At 37.7% G+C, this 24,342-nt stretch overlaps 2 protein-coding genes and 1 long non-coding RNA gene across 8 annotated transcripts in view; 1 reads left to right on the top strand and 2 right to left on the bottom strand.

Moving 5' to 3' along the window:
* Positions 1-504: 504 nt before the first annotated feature.
* On the bottom strand, positions 505-3,545 carry RPS13 (ribosomal protein S13). Its single transcript, XM_067749748.1, has 6 exons — positions 3,435-3,545; positions 3,242-3,290; positions 2,760-2,838; positions 1,636-1,805; positions 1,211-1,311; positions 505-584 (listed from the first exon to the last, which is right to left on the bottom strand). Exons 1-6 carry the CDS (start codon positions 3,455-3,457, stop codon positions 551-553), a joined length of 456 nt encoding a protein of 151 aa, XP_067605849.1. The 5' UTR covers positions 3,458-3,545; the 3' UTR covers positions 505-550.
* Positions 3,546-3,557: 12 nt separating this feature from the next.
* PIK3C2A (phosphatidylinositol-4-phosphate 3-kinase catalytic subunit type 2 alpha) overlaps positions 3,558-24,342 on the bottom strand; it is a 111,361-nt gene continuing 90,576 nt past the window's right edge. For 2 of the 6 annotated variants that reach the window (XM_067749732.1, XM_067749733.1), the window contains exons 23-33: positions 23,290-23,426; positions 21,659-21,828; positions 20,704-20,860; positions 19,910-20,019; positions 17,825-18,032; positions 16,507-16,631; positions 15,471-15,588; positions 15,306-15,378; positions 14,862-14,971; positions 14,649-14,774; positions 9,865-12,987 (exon numbers count right to left, since the gene is read on the bottom strand). In XM_067749732.1, the coding sequence (XP_067605833.1) occupies positions 12,805-12,987; positions 14,649-14,774; positions 14,862-14,971; positions 15,306-15,378; positions 15,471-15,588; positions 16,507-16,631; positions 17,825-18,032; positions 19,910-20,019; positions 20,704-20,860; positions 21,659-21,828; positions 23,290-23,426 (1,517 nt within the window). In that variant the 3' untranslated portion in view covers positions 9,865-12,804. Of the gene's footprint in view, positions 3,678-9,864; positions 12,988-14,648; positions 14,775-14,861; positions 14,972-15,305; positions 15,379-15,470; positions 15,589-16,506; positions 16,632-17,824; positions 18,033-19,909; positions 20,020-20,703; positions 20,861-21,658; positions 21,829-23,289; positions 23,427-24,342 lie in introns of those variants that run through there. The other 4 variants (XR_010946126.1, XM_067749734.1, XM_067749735.1 and 1 more) reach the window with 4 other exon arrangements.
* On the top strand, positions 3,662-8,741 carry LOC137230413 (uncharacterized). The gene is made up of 2 exons (XR_010946132.1): positions 3,662-3,806; positions 5,467-8,741. It is a non-coding gene; the product is annotated as an uncharacterized lncRNA (long non-coding RNA).

The raw sequence follows: 24,342 nt of genomic DNA, 5'->3' as shown, positions 1-24,342 counted from the left end.
ACCCATCCAAAAGTTGCAAGGCTCAGGGAGCTAAGCTCATCTCATAGTTCTTCCTGTTCCCTGAAGCCCTTCTTCCTCACCTTTAAGCCTCACCCACAGGACTAGGATCAAATATTTCTTCCTAAGTCCCTCCATACTAAAGATGCCCTCCCCTCCAGACGCTTTCAAGTGTATTTCTGATATTTCAATGTAGATAACATCACAGATCTACCTCAAATACATCAAATGTATCAAAATTACTTAGAAACATTTTTGCCATGACATCAAAACAGTAAGTCACCACCTCCTAGTCTCTTCCAATACCTACCCACTTTGTACACAGAAATCACCATGAAGTTATAAACTGCTCAACTAGTTTGAGCAGAGAAGGGATGTAACGGATAGATGCTATCTCATTGCTCCCTGTGGAATCACCCAGTTCTAATTCTGCTAACACACGTCCACGTCAAAAAAGATAAGCACACAAACCACTGAATTTTTTTAGGGAAAGAAATACAAAACATGTTCCTAGTTAAACAATGATTTTATTGCTTGAGTACAACATACAATTTTATGCAACCAGGGCAGAGGCTGTGGATGACTCGCTGAAAAGGAAAAAAGCGGGGGGGGATGAGAAGAGCTAGATTAATAAAAGTCCTCCATATTCATTCCAAGAATCTCCAAAAACTATGAGAGCTATTTCCTAACAGCTAAAATAAACCCCAAATATATAAATGCACCAAACAGCTCAGTTCCTGAATCAGTTCATTATGATCAAGCATAATATGAAGATGATCACTTAGACATCCAAAGAAAAACTGGCCAACATAAGGAAAAACCTTTCTGGTGTAAACTCCGAATGTCTGGAAATTAGTCATTATAGTGAGCAATCTATGCAAAAATTAAGACAACATAAGCACCTGGGAGCAGAGGTAAGAACTGAAACTTTACCCACAATCTAAAAGCGATTCAAAGGGCTTGCTTGTGTTCTAAATCAGTGGTCTACAGAATTATGGCCCTTTGTCTTTGTAAAAAGTTTCAATGGAACACAGCCATGTCTACCTGTTTATGTATTGTCTATGGCTGATTTCTTGCTATAATCAGAGTTGAAAGAGTAGTTGACCATAGAGCCACAGTCTAAAACATTTACTGTCAGGCCTTTTACTATAATTATTACTATTTAATATCTGGCCAACTCCTGTTCTTGTTAACAAAAGGGGTCAATACTTACTATTTCCAATTGGGGGGGAGGACTCGTTTGGTCTTGTAATATCGAGCCAATCGGTGAATACGGCTCTCAATCAGAATCAGACGGAATTTGGCATCTTTATCCTAAAAATAAAAATTGACAGAATTCAGGAAAACCACTCAAAACTAAACACTATTTTAACAGTAGAATATACAGACACCACGTACTTTAATGAGAAATTACCCAGTGTCCCTTAACAGAACCACAGGCTAGGGTTCATGTGGCTAGATTAAGTCCTTAACGGAATTTAGGGAGCCAAAGCTCCCCCTGCAAATCTCTCCCGGTGGAACTTTTATTTCAAAGCAAACAGTGTGATTTGTTTGTGCCCTAACCCACCTTGGATAATTCAAATCACACGCATTATATTTTACTGAAATGAATTAGTACAAGTAGTCCTCTTCTCTTACCTTTCTGTTTCTCTCGAGATGCTTTCGAACAGCAACAGCTTTCTTAATTAAATGATAGAGATCCTCAGGAAGATCAGGAGCAAGTCCTTTGGACTTAAGAATTCTCAAGATTTTATTGCCTGTCACAAAACGTACTTGTGCAACACCATGTGAGTCTCTCAGGATTACACCTGAAAAGGGAATAATATAAATTCCCACACCAAACATACAAATTGAAGCATGTGACGTCAAGGCTCTGAAATCAAGTCACTTTCCAAGTTTCCCATCTGTAAAACAAGGCTTACTTTTATACATCAGACACCGACATTAGACTGCATGCAAAGCTCACTCAGACAGCCAAGGAAGGTTTACCCAACACTAAGGAAAACCCTTCTGGTGGAAACTGCGAATGTTGTAAGACCATCATCATAGTCAGCTGTTGCATTACAGGCCACCAAAGGAATCAAGGAGATTCTTCAAAACAGCACCATCTGACTACTTGACAGTCTATTATGTATCTCCTATTGTGTGCAATACCTCCACTAGTCTGTAAACTCCAGAAGACTAAGTTGCCCTTTTTTTGATTACTTTATTCTCAGGATCCAGAATCACATAGCAGGCAAACATTCACTGAATGAAGCCATTTGCACAAAGTCACACACAGCTGACGTTCAAACCACATCTAACTGTGAGAAAGTGATGAGCACTCTGAGTAGCCAATCCCAATTCCTCCATTAACACCTGTGTGATTTGGGGCGCGTTACACAGCTGCAATGTGCCTCAGTTTCCTCAATGTGCCTCAGTGCCTCTACTTAACATAAAGAAAGTATTTATTTGAAAGTATGGCTGTCAGAATTAAACAACGTCAGCATATGTAAAGTGCTTAGAACCATGCACCTAGGAGAGTGCCTAGCCCAAAGAAAATACTCATTAAATTTTGGACCACATTTTACTCACTTTACCGCCTTCCAAGTAAGAACCTGAGAGTTCAGCAAATGAAGACTAGGCCTCGGTCATCATCAACAGTAAAGCAAGGAAAACGAGCAAAAGATTTTCAAGCCACGTGGGAGACGTTTGCCCCGAGTCTTCTTCAGCAGGTTACACGAGGGCAAGCGGAAGGGGCTGCATTAAACAAAAATACTCACCTATTTGCGAGGGAGTCAGGCCCTTCTTGGCCAATTTGTAGATCTGCTCCTTCACGTCGTCAGACGTCAGCTTCAGCCACTGTTTATGGTAAAGAAATCGGCTTTAAGACGAAAAACCAGAGATGGAACCGAAACACAGCGGTCCCCTCCACCTTCAAAACCGCGCTCCTGGGATTCCCTGGTGTCGCAGTGGTTGGGAGTCCGCCTGCCGGTGCAGGGGACACGGGTTCGTGCCCAGGTCCGGGAGGATTCCACATACCGCGGAGCGGCTGGGCCCGTAAGCCATGGCCGCTGAGCCTGCGGTTCCGGAGCCTGTACTCCGCAACGGGAAAGGCCGCAGCAGTGAGAGGCCAGCGTACCGCCAAAAAAAAAAAACAAACCGCGCTCCTCATGCACACGTGGTTCTCATCCCCGCGCCGCTTCCCCCAAGCAACGAATGGCACCCCCTCCCGGCCTCTCCCCGGTCCCCGCGCGCTACTTACAGTGGGGACGCTGCGGCGGTAAGGTAGAGCCGACTGGGACAGGCCCTTCCTGGGGAGACAAGCAGTCTCGGGGTGAGGAAATCCCTGCCACAGCAGCCCAGAACCTAACCCCCTCGACCCGCTGCCCACAGTCTCTCTTTCCCCCCCCTTCCCGGGCCCAGCCCTAGCAACCCGTTCACAAACCCGAGCTTACCCGGGAGCATGCATACGGCCCATGATGGCGGCGGTGCGGTACCGAAAAGGAGGGAGACGGTGGGAGCGCCGTAGGAAGCCACCCTACACGCCGGAAGTGACCTCACACGTCCTCGCTTCCTCGCCGGCAGGAGGCGGAGCTGCGCTGCGTGTTTCCCGGCGACCGCATGACTACATATCCCGAAAAGCACTTCAACGTGGACTACACATCCCGGCATGCATCGGTGTTTGAGGCGGTGCTAGACTAGAGAAGGGGAAAAAGAGTCCGCCTCCAGCCTGGGCTGTGGGCTAGTTAGAAGTGCTGCTTGCGCAGAGGTTGTTCAGGTTCGGATGCCGGACTGGGAGTGCGAATGGAACAGATACGGCTGCAGAGGTTGGTAGACTTGGTCCCCGCCCTTAAAGAAGGCCGTTATCTGCGCCCCCGCCGCCCAGCGAATTTGGGCGTCAGAAGTTCAGCCCTACACAATTGTTCATCCACTCACCAGTGCCAGGCCTTGCCTTGGCTCTGGATACCTCAGAGCCTGTCCCTGCCCTTAAAACATTCACAATGGGGGAATTCCCTGGTGGTCCAGTGGTTAGGACACCGCCCCCTCACTGCCAAGGGCCTGGGTTTGGTACCTGGTCGTGGAACTAAGATCTCACAAGCTGCGCTGCGGAGCCAGAAAATACATACATACAAAAAATTCGCCGGTACAATACCATGGTGATAAGTGCTACATTGGATGTAATGGTAGTGGCTGCCGCCTAGCCAAGAGTAACATTTCTTATTTCTAATCCTAATCTTTCAGGGGAGGGGTCACTGACTACAGAGAAGTCAGGTCCTGGCCTCTGTCATCTCAATGAGGCCCTCCCTGAGGAAAACCATTCCCTTTAAAGTATTTCTTTTCCCTCCCAACACAGTATCCTATTGATTATCCTCATAACATATAGTCTGTCATTTTCCTTTATTTATTTTTAAAATCCCATACTCCTTCCCTCTGCCTTCGCTATTGGTAACCATGTTTGTTTTCATGTCTGAGTGTTTCTGTTTTGTAAATAAGTTCATTTGTACTATTTTTTAGATTCCACATAAAAGTGATACCATGTAATATTTGTCTTTCTGTCTGACTTAGTATGATAATCTCTGGGTCCATCCATGTTGCTGAAATGGCATTATTTCATTCTTTTTTATGGCTAACATTCGATTGCATATATAGATATATATATAGATATAAAAACATCTTTATCCATTCATCTGTTGATGGACACTTAGGTTGCTTCCATGTCTTGGCTACTGTAAATAGTGCCACTATGAACATTAGGATGCGTGTATCTTTTCAAATTAGAGCTTTTGTTTTTTCCGGATATATGCCCAGGAGTGGGATTGCTGATCACATGGTAACTCTATTTTTAATTTTTTAAGGAACCTCCATCCTGTTTTCCATAGTGGCTGCACCAATTTACATTCCTATCAACAGTGTGGGAGGAATCCCTTTTCTCCGCACCCTCTCCAGCATGTATTATTTGTAGACTTTTTGATGATGGCTATTCTAACCGATGTGAAGTGATACTTAAGTTTTAATATGCATTTCTTTAATAATTAGCGGTGTTGAGCATCTTTTCATGTGCCTGTTGGCCATCTGTATGTCTTCTTTGGAGAAATGTCTGTTTAGGTCTTCTAACCATTTTTTGATTGGACTGTTTGTTTTCGTTAGAGTTGTATGAGCTGTTTGTATATTTTGGAGATTAAGCCCGTGTCGGCTGCATCATTTGCAAATATTTTCTCCCATAGGTTGTCTTTGGTTGATTTGGTTTATGGTTTCCTTTGCTATGCAAAAGCTTATGTTTGATTAGGTCCCATTTGTTTATTTCTATTGCCTTGGGAGACTGACCTAAGAAAATATTGCTATGATTTATGTCAGAGAATGTTTTGCGTATGTTCTCTTCTAGGGAGTTTTATGGTGTCACGTCTGATATTAAGTCTTTAAGCCATTTTGAGTTTACTTTTGTGTACGGTGTGAGGGTGTATTCTAACTTCATTCATTTACATGCAGCTGTCCAGCTTTCCCAGCACCACTTGCTGAAGAGACTCTTCTCCATTGTATATTCTTCCCTCCTTTGTCGAAGATTGACTGTAGGTGTGTGGGTTTATTTCTGGGCTCTCTGTTCTGTTCCACTGATCTGTATGTTTGTTTTTGTGCTTTCATTTTTCCTTTCTAGTTGTTTGTTTGGTTGTCTGCCTCCAATAAATGTGAACTCTTAGATTGTTCATTGCTTTCACCTCCAGCACCAAGAACAGTGCCTAACTAGGCAGTCAATAATATTTTTAAAGAATGAATCTAAAGAAGTAATTTTTTCCTCATGAAGATGTGTAGACTACAAACTTTATTTCAGGAGGCATAGTGGGAAGAGTAAGATTTGGCAATCTAGACCTGGATTACCATACATCTGTGTGTGATTTGGATCAAATCACTTTCTTAGTTATACATGAGGTTTTTGAGTACTCAAGCATTTCCAGAATGATTTGCCCTCAGCCCGCTAACTTATCACACTTATGTCTTGTAGTAGAATGATTTGAAGGATATCTGTGATATAACCAATACTAGTATTGGATTGTTTTGAGAATACCACTCTGGTTTAAAAAAAAATCATTTAAAAAAATTAGTTGTTAAAAAGACCATACAGTTTTTCTAATAAGGATATAGGAATGTTGACTCAAATATTTATTCATGGTATAGGAATTATAACTATTGTTTCAGGGTTTTTTGTTTGTTTTAGTCATGTTTAAGCCCTCCACTAGTTTTCAATTCTTTATCTGGCCATGTTTGTATATTCAGTAATAATAAAGATAAAATATGATGTGTATAAATTTTAATCAAATGATATTTACCTTCTATTGCCTTTAAATGTGGCATGCTTTTTGGAGAACTTGTTAATTAAAACCTGATTTTTCAAAGACAAAAAAGGGGAAATTATAATTTCACGATCTAAAAAAATAGTGTTAACACATTTATTAAAGGCAGAGGTTCCATGATCAAATGGTTTCTAAAAATTGATTGTATGAGCTTCTAAACATTTTATTGAGGTAAAATTCACATACCATAAAATCCACTAGAGTAACCATTTTAAAGTGTATAATCCAGTGTCTTTTAGCACATTTACAGTGTTGTGCAACCATCACCACTAATTCCAGGAATTTTCACTAAAAAGCTTTCTGGGCTTCCCTGGTGGCACAGTGGTTAAGAATCCACCTGCCAATGCAGGGGACGCGAGTTCAAGTCCTGGTCCGGGAAGATCCCACATGCCGCAGAGCAACTAAGCCCGTGCGCCACAACTACTGAGTCTGCGCTCTAGAGCCCGTGTGCTACAGCTACTGAAGCCTGCGCACCTAGAGCCTGTGCTCTGCAACAAGAGAAGCCACCGCAATGAGAAGCCCGCACACCGCAACTAAGAGTAGACCCTGCTCGCTGCAACCAGAGAAGAGCCAGCGCACAGCAACGAAGACCCAACGCAGCCAAAAAAAAATAATTTTTTTAAAAAAGCTTTCTATTCTAGACAAATACCATATATCACTTATATGTGGAATCTAAAATATGACACAAATTAACCTATCTATGAAACAGAATCAGGGACACAGAGAATAGACTGGTGGCTGCCAAGGCAGGGGATAGGAGTGGGAGTTTGGGATTAACAGATGCAAACTGGTATATATAGAATGGATAAACAACAAGGTCCTACTGTATAGCACAGGGAACTATAGTCAATATCCTGTGATAAACTATAATGGAAAAGAATATGAAAAAGAATATATATATATGTATAACTGAGTCACTTTGCTGTACATCAATAACATTGTAATTCAACTATACTTCAATAAAAAATAAATCTAAAAAAAGCTTTCTGTTCTTTAAGCAATCACTCTTCAGTATCCCGTCCCCCACAGTCCCTGGCAACCACTAATCTGCTTTGTCTCCTTGGATTTGCCTATTCTGGACTTTTCATATAAACTAAATCATACAGTATGTGGCTTTTTGTATGTTGTTTCTTCCATTAGCATGTTTTCAAGGTTCATCCATATTGTAGTATGTATCAATGCTCCATATCTTTTAATGGCTGAATAATATTTCATCATAGGGATATACCATTTTGTTTTATCCATTCATCAGTTGATGGATATTTGGCTTGTTTCTACTTTTTGACCACTATGAATAATGCTGCTATGAACATTTGCGCACAAGTATTTGAGTACCTGTTTTCAGTTCTCTTGGAGATTACATACCATATGAATTGCTGGGTCATAGGGGTAACTATGTTTGTATGTATGTATGTATGTATGTATTTTTGGCTGCGTTGGGTCTTCGTTGCTGCGCGCGGGCTTTCTCTAGTTGCGGCGAGTGGGGGCTACTCTTCCTTGCAGTGTGCGGGCTTCTCATTGCAGTGACTTCTCTTGTGGTAGAGCACGGGCTCTACGCACGTGGGCTTCAGTAATTGTGGCACGTGGGCTCCAGTAGTTGTAGCTCACGGGCTGTAGAGCACAGGCTTAGTAGTTGTGGCACACGGAATTAGTTGCTCCACGGCATGTGGGATCTTCCTGGACCAGGGGTCGAACCCGTGTCCCCTGCGTTGGCAGGTGGATTCTTAACCACTGCACCACCGGGGAAGCTATGTTTAACTTTTTGAGAACTGACAGTGTTTTCCACAGCAGCTGGCACCATTTTACATTCCTACTAGCAGTGTACGAGGGCACCAATTTCTCCACATCCTCACAAACACTTAACTTTTTAAATTCTAGCTATCCTAGTGGGTGTGAATTGGTATCTCAATGTAGTTTTGTATTTCCGTAATGACTGAGATATTGAGCATCTTTTCATGTGATTGTCGGCCATTCTGGAAAAACGTCTGTTCAAAAGTCCTTTGCCCATTTAAAAAGTGAGTTTGCTTTCTCTTGAATTTTAAGAGCGCTTTATGTATTCCAGATACCAGGTCCTTATCAGGTATATGTGAATATTCTCTCCAATCCTGTGAGTTGTCTTTTTACTTTATTAAGTGTCCTTGATGCACAGTTTGTAATTTTGATGAAAACCAATCTATTTTTCTTTTGTTGCTTGTGCTTTTTGTGACATAAGAAACCCTGTCTAATTCTAGGTTACAAAGATGTACACTTATGTTTTCTTCTAAGAATTTTATAATTTTAGTTATGTTTAGGTCTTTGATCCATTTTGAATTGATTTTTGTATATGTTGTAAGAGTCCTATTTCACTTTTTTGCATGTGGTTATCTAACTGTCTCAGCCCCATTTGTTGAAAAAGAACTATTCTTTCCACACTGATCCTGGCAGTCTTGTGTCTTTTCTGGATCATGATTCAAATAAACAAACAAAAAAAAACCAAATAGAAGTGAAAAATACAATAACCCAAATTAAAAACTCAATGAATGGGTTAAACAGTTGAAGAGAGAAGTAGTGAATTGGAAAAGAAGTCACAATAAATTATTCAGAACTGAAGAAAGTTACTGATCCATAGACTTAAGAATCCTAAATAGAAAAAAATAAAGATAACTACACCTAGGCACATCATCATTAATATAGATCAAACAAAATTAGCCCTAAGGTAATAATTGTTAAAGGTGTGTGACAGGATTCATTCATGGAGTTCATTATACTGTTGTCTAACTTTGTCTAAAATTTGCGTGATAAAGTGTTTCAACACAGTAAGGGTAAAATAAAGTTGTTTTGTTTCTGACACAAACTGAGTTTATCAACCAAAGAAACTGGCTCTAATTAAGTTATTGCTCTTTCATGGTCTCTGGCCCTTTTACATGTTATCTCTAGGATCAGAGAACCACAACCTCACTGGTATCATTCCAGGATGGAAGTATGGTATTAAGAGTCTACATTGTCTGTTCTGAAGATAGTATAGTAATAGCCATGCTATAGACATAGTTAATATTTAAGTAAATTACCAAAGGCCAGGGACCGTACTCACAGAAGCATTTCACTTCTATGAAATGGTGATGGGGCTCTAACAAAGTGGCAATCCAGACCTTCCACGAACCACACTTAGAAGTCAGACACTCTATTTGGACATTTTTAGGGGCAGATCACAGGCCAGTTCTGAAATTCAGGATTATCTGAATCTAATAAACTCCTGGGTTGGATGCAAAGAATAGCAACAGTGAGCTCATACCAGAGTTTGAACCAAAAATGTTAATATGTGGATGAGGAAAGAAATCATAGCATGGGGACTTCCCTGGTGGTCCAGTGGTTAAGACTTTGCCTTCCAATGCAGGGGGTGTGGGTTTGATCCCTGGTCAGGGAGCCAATATCCCACATGCCTCGCGGCCAAAAAACCAAAACATAAAACAGAAGCAATAATGTAACAAATTCCATAAAGACTTTAAAAATGGTCCACATCAAAAAAAAATCTTAAAAAAAAAAAGAAATGATAGCAGAGTTCCTTTGTTCCAGAAATATTTTAATACAATTGTAGTACAGTTATGAAGTCACATTCAATCCACTGAATATATTCAAGGTATTAATAAAAATATTATACATCTTTATTAACTACCTTAACATAATTAAAGTATTTGGTTCTTACAGATGAGACTAACTGCCATATTTATTCATATTTGCATTGCTAGTCAAACAGCATGTAAGTAAATCCATGGATTATGGTAGTGGGGCTTGATTCCTTTTTGATCTGAAGTCTAAGTATCAAATTTAATGTTTTCTTTTTTAAATGCCACATGAATCCTAGAAAGAACAGTCAACCAATTTAAGGCAAGATATTGAAACTTTTACACAACATTAATTTGAAAAGATGAAAGAATACTTTATCAAAGATCATACATGCCTTAACATTTAGATACCTACAGATTCTTATAAAGGCAGTAATAAAAACATCAGTGCAAGTTCTACATTGGGTTCCTCAGTAGAGAAAATAATAGGTTCTTCGAGTAAACCATTATTTTCAAATCCCAAAACACTGCGAGGGTAAAAAATTCTTTTGGTGTACGACTTAAGCATAACTATTTTTACTCAGTAAAGATAGGTATAAAACACTGTGATTATATATAAAAATTAGTGTCTTGGCTAGTTTGTTTAAACTTTTGTTTCAGATTTACTTTAATGCAAGCTTTAAAAAGTGTTTAAAAAAACATTTAAAAATTTACTGATAGTAAGTAGTGCAAAGAGGCGCCTCTGTCATTTTTTGTTTGTTTTTGGTAAGGGCTGAAGATTAGCGTTCACAAAGAAATAACTTATATTTAAAATATATTTAACGTGTGTTTTTTTAATGACCAAAGAAGGCACATAATGAGTTAAATTAAGAGAAAGATTACCACTTGTTTTGAACTCTGGTTAACTATACAGAGTGTGTAATATACATTTTTGGTTAAGAAGTCCATATTTCTTGTAATTGGAAAGTGACATCACATTTTCTAACTCTACTATTTGTATAAAAGACACTGCTATAACAGATTGCAAACAGGCAGTATACACTGAGTCCAAGTAACAGTGACCTTTTACCAAGACAGTACTTTTTTTTTCTTTTTTTCCTTTTTTTTTTTTAACAGTGGCTAAGTGACAATTCATGGAATGGAATTAGGTCTTAAAAACAAGTGAAAATATCTAGTACTTCTTCACATTTGCAAAGCTACTTACACACTTTAAGGAAATGTTAACTGTATGTGGAAAAAGCAAATAAACAGCGGTGTTTTGATCTGCCTTTTAATTAACTTATTAAATAGACAACACATTTTAATATAAAAAAAGACATTCATATATCATACGGGGTTTCCTACAAGTGGACCATTAGTGTTAGGCACCAAAAATTTCAAGTTTTTTTTTTAACCTGTCCCACTGATACATTCTCAACTCTTCTTTGTCTGCTCTGCAGGTATCACCATTTACATTAAACATTTGCACAGTTAATAAAAATTCTGTTCTGGGCAACTGAATCGGAGATTGTCCTTCCTTTCTTGGTATTTTTCATTGAATATTTTGTCAGTTATCTCACAGCAACTAGATTGCTACAGTCTCTTACCACTTAAAAGTGAATACCTATTCTAGCCATGAGAATTAATATTATATATACCTATTTATCCAAACTAAACACAAAATTATGTGTGAAGTTGAATGAATAATAAAAGTGAACCCTGTTCTTAATGGTTACTATAGAATGATTTCAATCATGTCCCTTATGATTCTAAATCTCATTATATTAAGGAAAGTAATTCATGCGAATGTAAAATGTTTACAAAGGTAAGTAAGACAGTGTACAAGACAAACTGTGCCATAAAGGTCTACATTAAAATTTAGTCTGGACCCTAGAGTTCTTGTCCTGGGCCTCTTGTGAAGAGTCTGCCCTACTCATGGAGTTCTTCTACCGAACAGGAATGGATACTTGAGGGAATATTTTCTCTCGTTTAATGAGGGGTGGAGTATAGATATATGGAGGTAAAATTACCAAACTTCAGTTCACCCTCCTGGGAATAAATGTAGGATTATAATGGAATGATGGAATATAGTGTACATCTATGTTGATTACTCTCATTCAGTTACTGCGCAACGAAAACATAAAACAAATGGCTGATGTTTAAATAACTAATAAGTCACACATCTGAAGTACAGAAAATGATCTATCTGTGGGAAAAGCATTAGTAAATTTACATTAATTTCTTGTCTTTAGTAAAAAGGGAGTCAAAACTACTTACTATTAAGTCAGGAAAAAACTCAGAATGAAGTGCCAGAGAAGCATATGAAGTTAAGGCACCATTATTTACAACTTCAGTGATTGGCACTTATTCTGAAAAAGGTTTTAAAGACGTGAATAATAAAAAGCAATGTTATTTTCCCCTACTTCTATCAACTACTTAGTAGTTCTTAACATAACTATTTATTACTTGTGCTTTGCTTTTCAGCCCTGTGAATAGCAGCTGCATTTTATGGTAACACCCTGCACCTTTCCTCTCCTTTGGTGTTTGTGAACATACACAGTGGTAAAGGCTGTAAAAGGTGCAAAACAGGAAAACAAACATGCTATGTCTGTGTAAGAAACAATGCAAAATAGATGGTTGAACTGACAATACTATCAGACCACACTAAAGCTATTACTCAAGAAAGGATTAACTCCTTCACCAACTCAAAGTCTTTTTCAGGACTTATTATATATTAAGTTTAGGATTTACAGCATTCTATACAATGACTTTAAAACAGCAATGGAGTCAACAAATTCATAAAAGTTAAGTAACTGTTGGTCCAACAGATGTGTTGAAATGCAGCAAGTACATTTACTTTATAATTTCTGTCCAGTATAAAAATATTATACAAAGTTCACGTGTGTCTGCACATGTTTATAACTATTCTTGCTTCCAAAGCTCAGAAATTCACTAGCTTACAAATAGGTTGCTGCAGTCAGCTGATACCACTTAACTGTCTCTTTGCTTAAGTTGAAATCTTTCAAAGGCAGGGTTATTCCACCCAAGAAAAAATTCTCCCGCAGAGATTCTGCACTGAGTACACTTAGCTGAAGTTCTCTCTGTCTTAGGGTTTCTTTGCTATATCCACTGTACACAAGCTATAGCAAAGGCAAAAAGAAACAGCAGATTACAAATTATTTATTTGTCTGGTTTCTAGGATTATTTTACATAAAAACGTGAGATTATTAGTCAAAGAGTGACTACAACTAATGACATTGATTATGACATATCTGGTAGAATATGTCTCATACTTTAGATGCACATTTTGTATTTCAGGAGTCTTGGATTGTATTATCATTCCTCTGAGTGTCTGACAGGAATGCACAAAGCAGAAAATTATTATTAGCTAAAAACTAAAAACATGGTTTTTCTGAAATGGAGGTATGGGGAAGGAAAATTACATGGCAGCCTGCCTTAAGATAATTTAATAGATCATCTTTAAAAGAGAAATGGAAGGAAGAGAATGGAAGAAAAAGAGAGTAGAAGGAAGCAAGTTGGGATAGTGTAATTGTAACTATTTTACAGAAAGTGAGGGACTAAAATTTCCTTTTGTTGTCTTTATTCTGTTGGATTTTATATACCATGAAGTGATAATTTCTGATTATCCATAATTCAGTGCAAAATCACCAATTACAAATGTAGTTTATAGCAAATCTGGAGTGTTGTAAGGTTATTCTCTTTCAAACACTGCATGCAACACAATTTTTTTCTTTTCAAGAAAGCCTCACCATAACTTCTGAGCAACATCTCCTTAATCTAGTTCTCACTGTTTGACTAAAAGAACAAAAAATGACCACATTTCAGTTTCTTCAAAGTATAACACTAACTAGAAGAAATGCCTCTACTACTTTTTGAGAATAATACCAATTGGTCTTCTCCAAACATTTTATGTGCTTTTAAAAAGGGCTGAAAGGGTATTCTGTGGTTTTAATAAATTTATAACCTTGATGAAACTTCAGAATTATTTGCTTCCAAATCTCTATCCAGACATTTTTGTGTGGATATAATGTTAATGTACACAAATAATGTGGTTATTATCCCAAACTAGTAGTTGACTAAGGGTTAGCACATTTTAATAGATTAGTAAATTTATAAGTTGACCATGAGTGGCTCAGCAAAGTCACAGTTCTGCTCCCCACCGTTCAGCTGATGTTTCGCTTACTGCTTTCAGTTCAGATCACTCTATTTTGCAAGAGTTGTTGACAGACTAAGACAAATTAGAAGGAGGATGATTTTGAAACTACCTCCTATCAAACCAAGGTAAAGGTCCTGAAGATGTTTCAACAGAATAAAGAGGAAGGGCATTTGAACTTCAGTTATCTCAAGGGCTGCCATGTAGAAGAACAGAGCATTTGTGTGGATACAAGAGGTACAACTGAGACATACAGGTGCAAACTAGAGGGAGTGAAGATTTCAGCTCAGTAAAGAAAATGATGTAAGAGTTGGAGCTGCCCAAAACAAACTGGATGGCCTGGAAGTATTTCAGCACAGATTAGACATCCACTTTTTGAAAGGGTTTAAGCACTAGAAGGGTAGTTGAATAATGGCCCCTAAGACCTTTTTAAAGCCTAAGGATCTATGATCAAAGGTTCAATTCTGCATCATTTTGTTAAACACCATTGGACTGCTAGTGGTTTGCCTTACTAGTACAATAAATAGTTCAGCTACTGATAGCTAAAAAATTTTAATTTAAAGTGCTTAAAATTAAAAATCTTAAAACAACAAATCTAGGAAATTTTTAGAAATGATTTTAACTTACCATTTCATTGAATGTTGGATTCCTAGTTTTTCGTGAAATTTTGGTTTTACGTTTGGATGTTTTGTGGGTATCTGGAAGTAGGTATGTCTTGACATATGGATTTGGGTCAGCCCCATCTTCAGTAACCTGTAAAGAAAAGCATTCCCTTAACAGTAATGTTTCCTACCAAGGTATAGGTTTCCTCTACAATCATCATTATTTGTAATCACTCACAAGATCTTTGATGTGCATCACCATGATGAAAAGAGTGCCATTTCGGTAAGAGACAGATAATTTCACTGCTCCTCCTATTTGGCCTGGAGTAGGACTGAAGGAACCTGCATCTGAAAATATAAATATGTTCATCTTTATTTTATGTTGCTTGCAGTGGTTCAAGCTGCAACAAAAGTTTTTGCTCTAATTCCAGGACCATCACATGTTGGAGAAAAGAAGGTAAGAACCTGGTAGAACATTGATACACACTTCTTTAGTAATCACACTCCATTAGGAAAATTATGTTTATCCAGAAATCAACTGGCTTAGAAAGAATACCCTCCTCTCATTCTCACTGTTTACAGACAGTAACCCACTGTCACTCTACCACATCCATCGAGAAGTTACAGACTTGCAGGTCATAGGGAAGTCATGAATTATCAATAAAGAGAAAAATATTCTCACCGGCAGACCTAGCTACTCCTTCAGCTTTCTCATCACGAAGTAAAGGGTGGAAAAAGGTGCAAACAAGATCACACTAAGGTGGAAGAGGAAAAAAAAAAGACTCATTAATTTAAATACTATGCAGCACAGAAAAGTATGTTATTATTTTTCATTTAGGATAGTCACCTCTGCTACATCCGTTGAAGCACTCATCAAACTCTGTAAATAACTGTTTAACTCAATTTTTCTTTTGGCTGCTACATCTTTTATGTGTGTTCTCCCTAGAACCATCCTATTAGGAAAGCTACAAAAGAAAAAAAGGAGTGGAATTTAAATTATTTCATCTGGGAGTATTTATAGCATCAAGTATAATACTTAGAAATATTCTTTTATACACTTAAATACAAAGTGGAGTCTTAATTCACTATAAAGTTATTTTTGGATTTCTTTTCCAAGTACTAGAGACGAAACAGTTCAAGTATATATTATCCTTTTATGACCTTGGTACAAAACGTACATTGCTAATATGCATATGTATTACTTATTTCCTACTTACTTCTACTCAAGATTAATCATTCACAAATTTGCAGACCTTATCCTCCAAAATAATCATTATGCAATCAGCCACAGCTATCATTGATACCAGTAAAATCCACAAATGCCACAGGGCTCAAATCAAGTTCATCTTAACTCTGCTTATTTTGGTGGCAGTGGTGAAATGAGACTGCACATGGAAATAAACTCTGATACCCACTTTGCTGCCTCATTTTCAAAATCTAATCTTGAGAAGAATGGGAGCAATTCAACACAGGACATCTACTGGTCATTAGCTACCTTAAAAACTGAAGGTTTCCAAAGCGTAGCAAATGCAAACCTAAACACTAACATTTTGATTAGTCATCAGTGCCTCAGTTTATTGTTTTTCAGAGGAGCTCAATATGGCCGTAATAGATTATTCCTGCAGTGATTTAGAAAGCTAGAAATTTACACAAACATGCAAACTTAAACATATTTTAAGTTTAAGATCTTAATCATTCATTCAAGAAAAACTCAGTTCCTTATGTCTAGTACTGTGTCAGGCTCTTGTGATACAAAGGAAAATTAGCTGCACACGGTCCACAGTACAGTATCTTACACTAGGTTAACACAAAGCTTTTGACCTATACTTGGTAATAAATTGTTTCCTATAAAACAAGATTAATGTACAAGGATGAGAACATACCCTGGTAACTTCCAAAGTGGAAAAATAATACTGAGCTTATTGTGAAGTTCCTGAAACTCGTCAAATGTCCGGAACACAAATGATGGCTCAAGCTGTCCTTCCCTCAAAATTCGGACTACGTAAATCTGAAAAGAAATCACACCCCTGACACATTAGATTTATAATATAACTTTTCTTGATAGACAGTTTTCAGCTTGACCATTATATGTACCAAGTGCTTTTCACTTTGCAATATATATGTCACCAACAGGAAACAGCAAATATAAAAGTCAAGGTATTTATAGCATATCTAACTACATTCTAAGAGTAACCTTAAGTATTGTCTAAATAAATAAGAACTGGAATGTGAAAGTCATTCTATTTCTAGGGTTAAATATAAATGTCCTTCCAAATTTGTAAGTGTAGTGCATTTTCAGTGAAAATATTAAGTTAATTCATTTATGAGAGCAAATGAGAAGGCAAAACTTAGGGCGACTGGGAGATGGGGGAAAACATGTCTTACTGGATATTTACACTATCAGTATATTATAAAGTACTTAAAGAGTAAAATGCTGGTGCACAGAGAGTCAGATATATCTGCAGAAGACCAGAAATAAATTCAGGGATACAAACTTACTTTATTTAAAGGTGGCATTATAAATCATTGGGGGGAAAGAATGGACTATTCAGTTAAATGGTAACCTAAAATACTCAGTAAACATAAAAATTTACTAAGAATAGGTAAAAATCAAAATAGTGAAGTCACTTTTAAAATCTAGCAATTTGTCAAAAATTTAAAGGCTGACAGTGCTGTAAAGTTATCCAACAAAAATATTAGCACAAAAATAACAGCAAAAAAGATGATAATGCTATACTATTTGGGGCGGGGGGAGCACACTAAAGATCCTGTTTTTGTTAAAAAAAACCCAACTTTATGTGCATGTTTTATAATCATCCCTGGAGAGTGGAATGAGAACTTAGATTTTTACTTTACGTGCTTCTATATTGGTTGAGTTTGTTACACTGAGCAAGGTTTACCTTTGAAATTAAAAACGAAGATAAGGAAGGAGAAAAGCAAAATAGCACCACCCTTTCAGTCTTGTCTCTGAAAAGAAGAGTATCGTTTGTCCTTCATGCTTCTGGAGCAAATTTACCAAGGAATAAACACCAAAAAACAATTAGGGATGCTCCAAGTATACTTATTAATTTTTGGACCATCCATGGAAGAAAGAAGTATGAAAAGAACAAATGCTTGAACTTTAGCAGAATCCGTGAAGTAAGTAGGAAAGGACAAAAATAATGCACGCATGAGTGTCTACAGATACAGAACCAAACTTACATAATGTTTATCTGGGTTGTACTTCTTATGGTAAGTGAAAACAGAGACTTCTTTGATTCGACCATCTTGTCTAAAGGAGTATGTTTTGGGTGAAAATGAAAGGATGGGCTCATCATTGGAAGGAAGACCAGAAAAACGCAACTGAGCAAGGTTGTGAATGAAGAAGTTAAACTTTGTGGCAATGCTTCCCAAACTTGATTCAATCAGCCTACGAGATAATCAGACAATGTGTTAACATTAAAGTTCATAAGAAAACATTCTCAATTATTTTAACAATAAAAGATGAAAAACACTTATTCATTTAAAAATATTGAGTAGATTCTCACTTTGTCAAGGAATGAGAATCAAAAAGTCAAAAAGTAAAGGTCAGGGAACCTCACACAAAGGTTTTTGCCTTGCTATGGAACTGAATGTTTGTGTCCCTCAAAATTCAAATGTTAAAGCCCCAACCCCACAGGGCCTTTATGGAGTTAGTGTCCTTGTAAGAATGACTTTCTTCCTCCTTTTTCTTCTCCTCCCTCCTTCATCTTCAAGCTTGAACCCTCACCAGGAAGCAAATAGGCTGGCACCTTGATCTTGGACTTCCCAGGCTCCAGAATAATGAGAAGACTAATTTCCTTTGTTTAAGCCACCTTGTTTATGGTGTATTGTTATGGCAGGTCAAGCCGACTAATACTTACATGCCTGCTTTATAGTTTTGCCCAGGGGAGCCAACAAATCTCAAAAAAACAAAACAAAACCCATCAATACCTAAATTATCAGGATTAGTTTGGAAGGCTATATAAAAGTCAGCTTCCTTCAATTCAATTCAGCCCAGACTCTTGAGACTAGGGAAGTCCAGTCCAGTGTTTTCTACCTCTTCTCCACTGAGAGGAAGAAGGCAAGAGAAAAAGGAAAGAAAAGAATATGAGCTCATGTGCTCCTCCCTGCTGTGGCGTTTAATGATGTGGTACCACTGGTCTGTGACCAACCTGGTCACCAGACCTTTAGAACATATTTGCCAGGAAGATCTGCTTCTAAAGTAATAATCACAAGTTCAAATGCCACTTGTTGGTACATGTGTTTCAAGTACTACATCATATAACAACAATTTACTACAGCAGTGACCCAGAGTTCACTGTTTTAAGCACTTATGGTATCCATGAAAATTGTTATGGCAGAATCCTGAAAAATACATTAGTAGAGATATCATTTTAGAAAAAAACCTTGTATGTGATACTGTAGAAAATATGTTTTGCAGAAATGATTCATAAATGGGATGTTTAGAATTGAAATCATATACTAAATAAAACTTGAGATCTTTTTTTTTTCCCCCCGGTACGCGGGCCTCTCACTGTTGTGGCCTCTCCCATTGCGGAGCACAGGCTCCGGATGCGCAGGCTCAGAGACCATGACTCACAGGCCCAGCCGCTCCGCGGCATGTGGGATCTTCCCGGACTGGGGCATGAACCCGCGTCCCCTGCATTGGCAGGCGGACTCTCAACCACTGCGCCACCAGCGAAGCCCCAAGATGATTTTTTTTTTTTTTTTTTTTTTTGCGGTACACGGGCCTCTCACTGTTGTGGCCTCTCCCGTTGCGGAGCACAGGCTCCGGACGCGCAGGCTCAGCGGCCATGGCTCACAGGCCCAGCCGCTCCGCGGCATGTGGGATCCTCCCGGACCGGGGCACGAACCTGTGTCCCCTGCATCGGCAGGCGGACTCCCAACCACTGCGCCACCAGGGAAGCCCCCAAGATGATATTTTGAGAGAAGTAAATTTTTTTTTTTTTTGGCCGCGCCACACGGCTTGCTGGATCTTAGTTCCCCAACCAGGGATTGAACCCAGGCCACTGCAGTGAAAGCACCGAGTCCTAACCACTGGACTTCCAGGGAATTCCTGAAATAAATGTATTTTTTAAAGTGCTATTGCCGATGCTTCACATTTATTCAGTAAATAAACTTTTGATAAACCTATTTGCTAGTACTGTGAATCACAATTTTTTCCTATAAATCAGAATTTTGATATATAGCATTTGTTTAAACTAAGGAAAACAAATCAAGGTTAAACAGTGTGTGCCTTCTCTAATATACTTAAATATACCTTACCTAGTAAAGAAAATTGTAGCTTCTGCATCTGTAGTTTGGGGTTGAAGTGCATCTCTAACATATTTCAAATCTTGAATACTTGTAAGTTCTGGTAACCCTGAAGGAATCATCTTTAGAAAGGATAAAAGGTTTGTGAGTTAAATTTTTTAAAAGTCTGTTCCTCACCCCTCCCTAAAAGCTGGCCAAGTAATCAGAAATAAAGCAAACAAACCAAAACAATCACAGTTTTAAAGAGTCTGTTAGTGTTTTAGGGACTGATTCTCTCATAAATAAGAAAAATCTTGGCCAAGAAGATCAATTGTTGCAAGTCACAGCCAGTTTATGGAATAAACGCTGTGAAATCCAGGTCTTTTGTGTAGTCCTCTGTTTCTACATCAATTTCAGTCACAATAATCATAGAGGTTTTTTTTGGTTTGTTTTTACTTAATATACAACCAGAAAAGCACGGAAATCTTAAAAGCACAGCTTAATGAATGTCCAAAATTTGAATACATCCAGATTAAGACATAAAACATTTACCAGCATCCCAGATGATACTCTCAGGGTCCCTTCCAGTTACTATTACTGCTCATCCCCAGGGTACCCACTCTATCTAGTGACTTATTTTTTTATTTTATATAAATGGTGTCTGGCATATTTCACATGGCAGCAATTTTAAAATATTTCGGTAATAATATGACACTTGAAACTACAATAAATTATATTCCAAAAATCACAAAATATCTATTTTTAGATACTGAAACACAGAACCATTCATTTAAAATTAATTAAATGCTTGTAAAGAACAGAGTTACCAGTGAAAGCAGGTTAAGAAAGAGGTTTGTTTGCTTTCTTATCAAGTTGTAGGCTTGACAGCAGAGGTCCACAAACAACTGGAAACGAATGGTGGGCTTCTCACCCCCATTAATGACATATGCCATATCAGAGGTCAGCACAAAAGGAGCCCGATCCCTATTTAAAAAGAAAGTACATACAAAATATTATTTACAGAAGATATTCAAATAAGTGCTATTGCTATTACATGGCTATTGAACTAAAGCTATCTGAGCCATAGCAGTTTCTAAGTGGGTAACTTAGTATCAGGCAGTTCTGAATTTGCATAATTCTTAAAAATTCACATTTCCCCAGGAAAGCCATCATATAATCTCATTATTTAGGTAGAATTTATATATATTTCCAAGGTGATATTTATCAATCCACCCACAGCCAAACAGAGATCAAATATTAGTTACAAACAAATATAGAGAAAAAATTTGTACTCGTTGCCGTTATATAAATGGGAACATTTCTAATAGGTACCACTAACTAGATAAAATAAAATACACCTTAACTCATTTCAAAGGTTACACACACATACTCATTCTTTCTGTTACATGGTAAAGTCATCTTTTAGAGCCTTTTTCATCCCTAGTTACACTCAAAGGGAGCTACAAGGCAAAGAACAGCAAGAAAAAAAGCAAAGTTTGGGGCATTAACTTGGTTTTTTTTGAAGTTGATTTTTTAAAATTGTAGTTGATATACAATATTATATGTTACATGTATAATATAGTGATTCACAATTTTTAAAGATTACACTCCATTTATAGTTATAAAACTGGCTATATTCCCTGTGTTGTATATCCTTGTAGCTTATTTTATATGTGTACAAGTATATCCTTGTAGCTTATTTTATATGTAATAGTTGGGGACATTAACTTGTGAAATAGGAAGTGCCTCTATTTTCTTTACCAATAATAACAATATTAGTACCTTTTGAAGCTACCAAACATCTGTGCGTGGCCCAAAAACTTTCCAAAGTCAATGTGAAACATGTGTCCTGTGCTTCGAAGCATTATATTGTCATTGTGTCGATCACAGATACCTAAAACATAGGTGGCTACACAGCATCCAGCACAAGAATAGATAAAATTCTCAGAAGCCTATAATAAAGATACAAAATTATCTTAGGAAAAAGATTATTTTTAAAGGAGGCAGGGTAACAAAGATTAAAGTAATTTATCACTCGTTGAAAACACTATTATAATCCACTTTCTCAATAGCTTGTAAACTGGGTTATGGTAGCAGAAGCCAGTTTTTCAAAAGCAAACACCCTTCTAAAGGTGGTTATTGCCCCTTCTCTCTAGCTTTTGTCTTTCAACAAACAGGTAGAGATCCTGTCAGTCCCTACTTAGGGTACACTCTGCCTTTGACCGTCTTTTAAGCATCATGTTTGTGGAACCCTGCTCTTCACAGGCTCTGCTACTTACCACAAGTGGTAACATTGGGACAAAGATTAATCTAAATAAAGCAATATTTTTTCCCCTTTTTTGGCTTGTAGGAATGGCATGTGTAAAGAAAGTAAGCTTATATCTTTAAACATCCAATAATATAATGAATGTGGCTTGCTGTCCATTTAGTGACTCCTTATGTGTCATCTGCAAGTTTCTCAAAGCTGGAAGACCTTCTTTCACTTTAGTCCTGCCTGTCCTGGGGATTAAATTAATAATATAATATCACAAAGAAGGATACAAGTTGCATACAATGAGTATTTGTAAAGCAAATACTACAGCAAATGCATTTAGTTTATTCTCAAGATACTACATTTCTGAATGGAACAGTCATGTGGCTCTACAGGTCCATGTGATTAATTTTATTCCATAACCCCCTAGAAATCTTTAGTGGTGATGATGATGATGACGATAACAGCATATGTTTACACAGCACTTATCACAAAACCAGGCATTGCACTAGTCTCTTTCTACACACACACCAGAGTATATGTGTGTGCGTATGTACATATTAAACTCATTTAAAATGCCACAACAAAACAATGATGTAAATACTATTATTACTGCTATTTTACGTATGAGAGAAACAAAAACAGAAAGATTATTTGCCCAAGATCACATCACTGTTAAGTAGCAGAGCCAAGATTCAAACCCAGGCAATGAGATTCCACTATGTTATATTCCCTCTTATTTAGCAAAGCACACAGAAGAGCCAAGTGCATGAAAGCCATTCAAAGTATGTTACTTGACAATTATTTTGGGTCAAATAACTTATTCAGAATCACAGAGCCAATATTACTGTAAACAAATATTAGCTTCTTTCCCCAAACCACGAAGAATTAAGAAAAGGGAGAGCTCTTAAATAGTGTAAAAGACCAACAAAGAACAAAATTCCTCTACTTTACTTTCATAGGTCAACAGATAGCATTTGTACGTATCTATCTGTAAATACGATACATTAATGATTTGACATAAACTAGGATCTCATTAAAACTGAGAAAAATTCACAACTTAAACTAAATGACTAGTCACCAGAGCTGGAAAATGAAAGCACTTAAGACCTATGTAACACATTTTTGACAGTAATTTAGAATACAGAGACTAGCTAATCACCTTTTCATATTCCTCTTCAGAGGGATTGTATTTCCTCAGCCACTCTGCAAGTGGTTTATCTTTAAAGGATCCAGTCACACCATATTCCACTTGGATTTTCCTGAGGGTATCTGAAGCAGGAACTAGCTCCACCATGCCTTTAAAAACAAAACATTAAGATATATGAAAATGTCTCCCCCCCAAATTTATAGCTTTTGATGTATGACATAAGATACCAGCTAACAACCAACATTTAAAAAAAAAGTCAACTCTGGCAGCCCATGCTAGAGAATGTGAGAAATCAAAATTATTTTTTATTTTCATAAGTACCCAAGATATAGGGCTTCCCTGGTGGCACAGTGGTTGAGAGTCCGCCTGCTGATGCAGGGGACACGGGTTCGTGCCTCGGTCCGGGAAGATCCCACATACCGTGGAGCAGCTAGGCCCGTGAGCCATGGCCGCTGAGCCTGCGCGTCCAGAGCCTGTGCTCCGCAACGGGAGAGGCCACAACAGTGAGAGGCCCGCATACCGCAAAAAAAAAAAAAAAAAAAAAAAAAAAAAAGTACCCAAGATATAAAACTGAATTTGACTATTTCAGACTTTGTCTGTACATCCATGTGCTACCCACACAAAGAATAAGAATAACAACTTTAATTGCAAACTAGATAATACTGACCTCATCAATAAAGTTACTTACAAGATATATGCTGTCCCATTTTGCACAAAAAACTTTCTCTAGTCATGTACTTGCGCAATATAAGAGTGTTTCAGAGTACATTAAGCCCTTTCAAAGGGAAGAACAAATGAAGATTGTCTTTGTGATATGTTTGAGTCTCAAGTACATGTTTTGTCTTCCTTACTGAAATGTAAATGCTGTGCTTAGGTAGAAAAATCTCAAAAATATGTTTTTAAAGACAAAATCCACATAGAGAACTGTACCTTTTGTTTAAAAGAAAGTATTATGCATGTTGGAATATATACAAAATAGTCTCAGAAAGGGAATTCCCTGGTGGTCCAGTGGTTAGGACTCTGCATTTCCACTGCAGGGGGCACGGGTCCGATCGCTGGTTGGGG

This window comes from Pseudorca crassidens, chromosome 9 (assembly GCF_039906515.1).
Source record: "Pseudorca crassidens isolate mPseCra1 chromosome 9, mPseCra1.hap1, whole genome shotgun sequence".
In the NCBI taxonomy this organism is placed as follows: Eukaryota; Metazoa; Chordata; class Mammalia; order Artiodactyla; family Delphinidae; genus Pseudorca; species Pseudorca crassidens.
The sequence above is the reverse complement of the archived record's forward strand: the minus strand, read 5'-3'. Positions and strand labels throughout refer to the sequence as shown.